General features: G+C 43.1%; 1 protein-coding gene across 2 annotated transcripts in view; it reads left to right on the top strand.

The window, feature by feature from the left end:
* Positions 1–286: 286 nt before the first annotated feature.
* SEC24B (SEC24 homolog B, COPII coat complex component) overlaps positions 287–7,134 on the top strand; it is a 102,420-nt gene continuing 95,572 nt past the window's right edge. For both annotated transcript variants that reach the window (XM_039238771.1, XM_039238770.1), the window contains exon 1: positions 287–446. In XM_039238771.1, coding sequence (XP_039094702.1) covers positions 320–446 — 127 coding nt within the window. In that variant the 5' untranslated portion in view covers positions 287–319. The remainder of the gene's footprint in view (positions 447–7,134) is intronic.

The raw sequence follows: 7,134 nt of genomic DNA, 5'->3' as shown, positions 1-7,134 counted from the left end.
CAGGGCTTCGACCTGCAGGGGGCGTTGCGTCGGCGGCGCAAGGCCTCAGTGCGGGGAGCCACCCGAGTCGGGGGCCCCCGCTCAGGGTTTGAGGCGCGCAGCACGGCCCGCCGAGGCGGACCAGAGGCCGGGGGCCCGGCACTCGGGGGCGGCAGAGCGGGGCTCCGCGTTGGAGCGCCAACACCCGGCCGCGGTCCCGGGCGACTCCCTCGGTGACGCCGGGCGCGTTCCTTCCTCTTCCTTTCGCCGCTCCGGCCCCGCCTTCCCTTCCCTCCGCCCACCTCCCTGAAGCGGAGCCGCCGCCGCCAGCAGCGCCGTCATGTCGGCCCCCGCCGAATCCCCTCATCCGGCCGCCAGCGCCCGAATCCCGCCCAAGCTTGGCGGAGCCGCCGCCTCAGGCGCCGCCGCGCCCGCCGGCCCGGGCCCAGCGCCGCACCAGCAGAACGGTGAGGCGGGCGGCCCCCGAGGAGCGCGGGGCCTAGCGCCGGCGGGGCAGCCTACGCGGCAGCTCGGAGCTGACTAGATCGGACGGGGCCGGGCCGGGAGGGGCGTCGGGGTGGGGGGCAGCCGCGGGAAGAGGCGCGGAGCGGAGGCCCAGGGCGGAGGCCGCGTGGGGGGCGGGCCGGGCGGGGAGGGGGTGGCGCGTGGTGCGGGACACGGAGGGGGGAGGGGCGCCCTGGCGCGGGGGCGGGGGCCGACCTGGGAAAGCTGGGGCCGGGGCTGTTTACGTAATGTGACCCTAGGCCTGAAAGCGGCTGGGGCTGGTGGGGACCGTAGAAAAGACGGGGCCGAGGTGCAGTTTAAAAACCTTCATATCTAGCCTGGGCGCAGGCGACTTGCCCGGAGCGACCCCTTTCTCCGGCGAAGAGCCGAGGCCGCAGAGTGCGTGGTCCGGGGAGAACCGGTGTAGCCGTCGAAGTGCATGGATTGTGCCCTTCCCGAGTCAGGAAAATTGCTTTGATTTCTGCGGCCCAGCGGGCACGCTGCCTTGAAGGGAACTTAAGTTAGCGCTCAAGTTTGTAGACAAAAGGGTGTAAATATGCAACACAAGTGTAACCGTAACCCTGACCCAGTTCGGCCTCGAGATCTGTCATTGCTGCTGCGGCTGCTGGTCTAGCGTTTGGAGTTTGCTTGTCGTGTTGGAAAGGGAGCAGGTGTCAAACGGATTTAAACCGAATACCTTTAGATCTGGGTGGCTTTTTTTCCCTTCCAGCTTCACTTTCAGAAATAAAAAAGCGTGCCAGAGTTGGCTCTGCTTTGAGGAAAGAAAGGCCTTCGTATAGGCAGCATCCGGTGCCCACCTTGAAAGCCGCTTTCATGCTATGGTCGTAGGCTTTTAGTATGCAGGCGATTCAAGTGAAAAATGATCATTTCTAGGATATTCGTGACCTAATCTTGAGGTTTGAGTATTTGTGGATGGGGCCAGGGAAGGGGGAACTCCCGTTACTTGATAGTACTTCAGATGAGAACTCTTGGAAGTAATTGGAATACTTCACAGAAATGCCCTGTGTTCATAAGAGAACGAAACTTCACTAGTACTTTTCAAACGATTGTTGTCCGGACCTGTTTTGACCAGTTTGTTAATGAAAATTCATTGGGTTATGTCAGTCCGGCCAATATCCAGTTTTTACAACTGATGCTTTTCTAACATGAAGATTATCATTTATCCTGAGAATCAGAGGTTGAGTTTTTTCATGAGTTGTTGTCTTAGTCTTAGTATCCTTTGTATCAGCCGCACTTGTCAATATTACGTGTTTCCAGTGGTCATTGTTCGCTGTCCTGGGATTGAATGTGAACAGCGTTGTAGGTTTTGTGTTCCTGTCCTGAACATCATGAAGATGGTTGTGAGCAATTTTGTTTTGAAAACTTAATGTAAATCGTTGTTTTTGTTTAATTTTTGAACAGTTTTGTGTGTGAAGGAACTAGCACGTGATAATTTAAGAGGAGATCCCGAGTCTTTTAGAATATTGTAAACCCATACTTAACAGTGATCCAAAAGATTACCTTTTCTTGATTCTGTGTAACATCATTATTGTGTTAGTGAATGATTTTTAAGGTGGCAATATTGATCTTGGCCTTACAGATTTTGTAAAGCTTACAAATTTTGTGAATGCTCAAGAAATGCCAGGATAGCAATTGTAATGATGTTAAATCTGTAAGAACATTAGAAACCAGATATGGATGATACTTTGTTTCTACTGTTTATAATAATTACCATAATTCATTAAAACATTTGTGGCATGTTTACTGCTTGGGTACTCAAGATTAGCCTCGTAGAAAGAGTGAATCCTTGCCTTTGTCCTGAATTCACCTGTATTTTGGAGACATTCAACTTGGTGCTGACCTTGTGGGATTTGACAGAAAGGGATAGGAGGACAAGACTGCCTTGAGGCAGAGGTTACAGCATGAACAAAAGCCTCAGATTGTGGAAGTACAAGGCATGGTTAGAAACAAAGCTGTCAAGAGACAAGAAGTGTGCTGGTAATAGGGAGAACCCAAGGTGTTGGAGCCGAGAAACATACTTAAAAAGGGATCGGGTTTCAGAAAGGCCTTAAATATCATTGCCAAAGAATTTGGAAATTAAGACAAAGAACCTAGCTAAGAGAGGAAATAGTAATAGTTCTCATCACAAGAAAAAAATCTGTAACTATGGTGACAGATGTTAATGCCTTAAGTGTAGTGATCATTTTACAGTTTATATAAATATTGAATCATTGTGTTGTCTACCGGAAACTAATAGAGCATGTGTCCGTTATACCTCAAAAAATAAATAAAGATAAAGTACAGTCAATTTTTGTTGTTTTTGTGGAAGGAAGTAGCTTAAGTAGAAAAGTAACAAGATCAAATCTGTTTTTGTCTCTTTTTGCTAATCTTAGAAAAAATAATTTTTGCTACATTGTTTTGACATTTGTAGATAAAGATTAAGCAATCCTTTGGGGTTTTGTTTTATCTCTGGCCCTGCATGAAATAGTTTGCCTTTGAATATGTCTGTATGGAATTCGAGGCATGATGAGAAAGAAACAGATCAGAAATATGAGGATGGAACATTACAGGAGACAGAATTGTTAAAATGGAATGGTTTCTATAGATCACTTACTTAGTGGTTATCCAACCTTTTTTTTTTTTAATTAAAAAATTTTTTTACTGTTTTATTTCTGAGAGAGAGACAGTGTGAGAGACAGTGTGAGCAGGGGAGGGTCAGAGAGAGAGGGAGACACAGAATCTGAAAAAGGCTTCAGGCTCTGAGCCAGCTGTCAGCACAGAGCCCGACGCGGGGTTCGAACTCACCAACTGTGAGATCATGACGTGAGCCGAAGTCAGACGCTTAACCGACTGAGCCACCTAGGTGCCCCTATCCAACCTTTTTGAAAACAGATTTATTTTTCCAAAGGAAATAGTGATAGAACACTGAGGGAAAAATCAGAAAAAAAGCAGAGCTGTTACGATTAAAATAAAGGTGGATGTTCAGGTGTTTTTGTAGTGTAGCCTGAAAAACACCTAGTCTCCTTCCCTAATTTTACAGGTGAAATTGAGATCTGGAAAGGTTAAGTGGGTATGCTTTTTACCAGTTCCTGTGTAAACTTGGTGAGGGTAGCAGTTTTGTCTCCCTCATCACTGCTATATATATTTAGGTCCTGAAACAAATAATGGGTATTGATTAAAAATTTGTTAAATCAACTCCAGTTCAGTCTTCCTAATTCCAAATTCAGTTCTCTTTCTATTAAGAGACTGTAAAAAGTTTCTTTTTAGAGACTTTGACTTTTTTTTTTTTTTGAAAGGATGGGAAATAGGCAGAAAACTGAGTCTTCATCACTTTTGATTTCTGGGTTTAACTGCTCACATGCTCTTTACCACTTTAAAGATACATTTCGACTTGAGTTTGTGACATACTTCTCTTACACTTCCTTTTGTGGACTTGGATTTCTGTACTTCAGTTTTTCACTGAGCAGCATATGGGCTTTTAGAATGATTTGTATTTCCATATGAAGTGTTAGTTGAATATTTTTCAACTTTCACTCTGCCTTTTCAGAGTCTTTCCAAGCCTAGTCCTCAAATCTGGGAAGATGGGATGAAATAATAATCCTGGCAATAATGATAGGGTAACTCCAAAATTTCTCCTAATTGACCTAAATTGAAAGGGGTAATATAAAAGTTTTTTTGAGAGAGGCACCCAGATTTAAGAGTAAACCACTACTGTTTAGTTCTACTTTGGGGAAGCAAATGGTGCTCATTTTCAAATGAAAATGTGTTTTCTTTTTTCCGTATGCCTTTAGTAGGGACGATACTACCAGCAGTTTTATCATTTCAATTGGCAATAATGTGAGAGAGAGGAGATAGTAATGGGAATTATTGGACCCCACACGGAAGATATAAGCATACCATTCACTCAGCAGTACTTTCTGGTCAGTTATAGGAAACCCTTCAACTTTGAGAGCACATGCAAAATTTAAAATGATACAAATCTCCCTACTGTGTCTGAAGTAAGTTACTTTTGATAAGAGCAGCATCTGTGTCTCAGGTTTCTAGTCTGTCTTTATAGCTAAGCAGAAGCATCAGATCCTCTGGTGAGGATATTGGCATGGTATAATGTAACCATCTGGATACATAGTTTCCTTCTAAGCTGATTAATAGATAACTTGAGGATCTTAAAAATTATTCCTTATACAAACAAGTGTCTTTTATGTCAGTTTAAATTTTATTTTTCATTGCTGTATGTATTGGTTTAGTTATTTGCAGCATTTTTTTATTCCCACTGCACTCCCTCCCCTCAGGTTTCCGAGATTATATCTGTAATGATTTTTGTAAACCACTTTCATTGCCACTGATTATAGTATTTGAGCTAACTTCGTCTTTCTAATATCTGTAAACCCTGAAGTATTAGATCCTTAAAGACCTTGAAATAGAACAGATTTTTGAGCCAGTCTTCAATGGACTTTCCTAGAAATGAGACCCTCATCTCAGTCAGCACTGCAGATCAAGTTATATTCAGCCCTGGGAAAGCCACTCTTTCCAGTAGACTAAGCACAGTCAGAATTGCAGAAGGTGTGGGCTAGTAAAAAGTTGTCGGCTTTGATACAGCTCAGGGTTTTTGTAGAGATAATTACTTAACATCTCTGAACTTCAGGGGATAATAATACCTTACTTCTAGAGTTGTAGAGAGTTTTATTAAATGAGTTACTATTTTTAAAATACCTGGTGCTTAGCAAAATGAGATATTTAACAAATGAGAGTCCCTTTTATTCAGTTTCCTTCAGAACACCAGGATATAAATTTTTCGGATGGAAGAGACTATATGAGTTTTCCTCATCATGGTCTGCAGTAGGCACTCAACTGAGTAAGGGAACTTGGCTTCACATCCATTATTGTTTTTGAAGACTGACCCCTGAAAGGATCTGTGTGCAGCCAGCTCTCTTTTAAGGCTCAATCACTGTTTCAGTCTTTTTATTATTTTCTTACGCTGCTCATCCAGCCCTTCTTCCCTCCAACAGATCTACCCTTGAAACGTTTCCTCTAATAGGCCATCTACCTCAGCTAGCTGGCTTGCAGGAAGGTGGATTTAATTGGTTTCAAGTTTTCTAAAATTGTGGGCTGAAAGCTGCTTGTGATAGGAACTGAGGAAAAGCAAGATGAAAATAGGGAGGCTACGAGGAGTAGTAAAATGCTTTCCCTCGCCAAGCGAATGGCCAAGTCTTAACTTGATTGTTTTTCTTAGTATTTCTGAGAAACAGGTATTGTGAAATGAGCTTTGGCACCTGCAATGCCTAGCTTATTCACTATTTATCAACTATTTGTATACATTAGTGACCTTTCATGTCCCCATTTGTCTGTAAAATGACGACAGTGCCACTTCACAGAATTGGTGTGAGAATTCTATAAGATGATGTAGAGAAAAGTACCTGGCATATAGTAGTTTCTCTACTGGTATTGATTTTCTCTTGGCCCCTTTACTCTTAGCACTCATTATTATGGCAGCCAAAGAGGGGAGCTGTTGTACTTCATGCAGGGAGGTTTCATCCGCATGGTTTCATAGGCTATGCCTGCCTGTAGACTCTGTCAGCCGGCAGTGATGGGTCAGTTACTTTAGTAGCTATTAGCCTTCCATTAGAAAAGAGTAAGCCAGGGTAAATGATGTGATTGGAATTCCTCATTTTCTAGATCACTGGGGTTTCTAATTGCAGATTTCTTTAGCGGTGTGTGTGTTTATGTATTTTTTATGTTTGTAAACAAGTTTTGTTTTAGCAACATTATTGATACTCTACTGTCAGGAGTTATATATTCAAAATGTTCAGTAGTCAGTGCTCCATACCTGACGATGGAATGGATACTAGCCTTGAGGCTAGTGCAGGATGCTATAAGCCTGTAATGTGCCAGGCATTAGTCTTTTAGTTACTGGTCATAAGGGGGTCTTGGAGGTCTGGGCCAAGGAAACAGCATTCTGGGATGTAACAGAGAAGCAGGGTTGGGGCTGTGTGACTAGTTACCAACTGGTTCAGAAGTATTATAATATTTTAACAAGAATGGTTAAAATGCATGAGTGGCTGAATATTGACCTATTTCTTGGTAGTTCGGTGATGGATAAATTATGTTCTTATATCCTTACATCTGATTGTGACTCCTCATGTTACTATGAATGTATCTCTGTCGGATAGAGGAGCTTATGTTTTGCTGACCCTGATATTCTTTCTAAGATAATAAAAAACGTGAATTTGACTTCTAAAATATTTTGAAAATTGATCCAGGAAAAGACTAATCAGATACATATTCTTGATATTTAGAATGTTACTTCTTTGACAAAAGAGAGGATGAGGAAATTCATTTATTTAAAGAGAGCTTATGGTTAATTATTTTGTATAGTGACTAGATGTCCTGTAAAATATTTACCTTGTAAATTTGGATTCTTGTGTCTGGTTTGCTCACAGCAAGAATAGAATCAATTTTCCTTTAGTGGAAATGTAGTGTCTGGAAGGAGATTATGTCCCTGAGGCAGATGTATCATCTGGCTAGATCCTGTGAGAATTTAGTCTTGCCAAAGACATAGATGCTTATGGAAAACCAGAGGCAAGGATGCCTGGCTGGCCGAGTGGTGAGGCACGTGACTCTTGATCTCAGGGTTGTGAGTTTGAACCCCAGGTT

The sequence above is a fragment of the Hyaena hyaena genome, unplaced genomic scaffold (genome assembly GCF_003009895.1).
Source record: "Hyaena hyaena isolate Hyena2069 unplaced genomic scaffold, ASM300989v1 scaffold_146, whole genome shotgun sequence".
NCBI lineage: Eukaryota > Metazoa > Chordata > Mammalia > Carnivora > Hyaenidae > Hyaena > Hyaena hyaena.
Note: the sequence above shows the minus strand (reverse complement) of the source record. Positions and strands in the feature narration are given on the sequence as shown.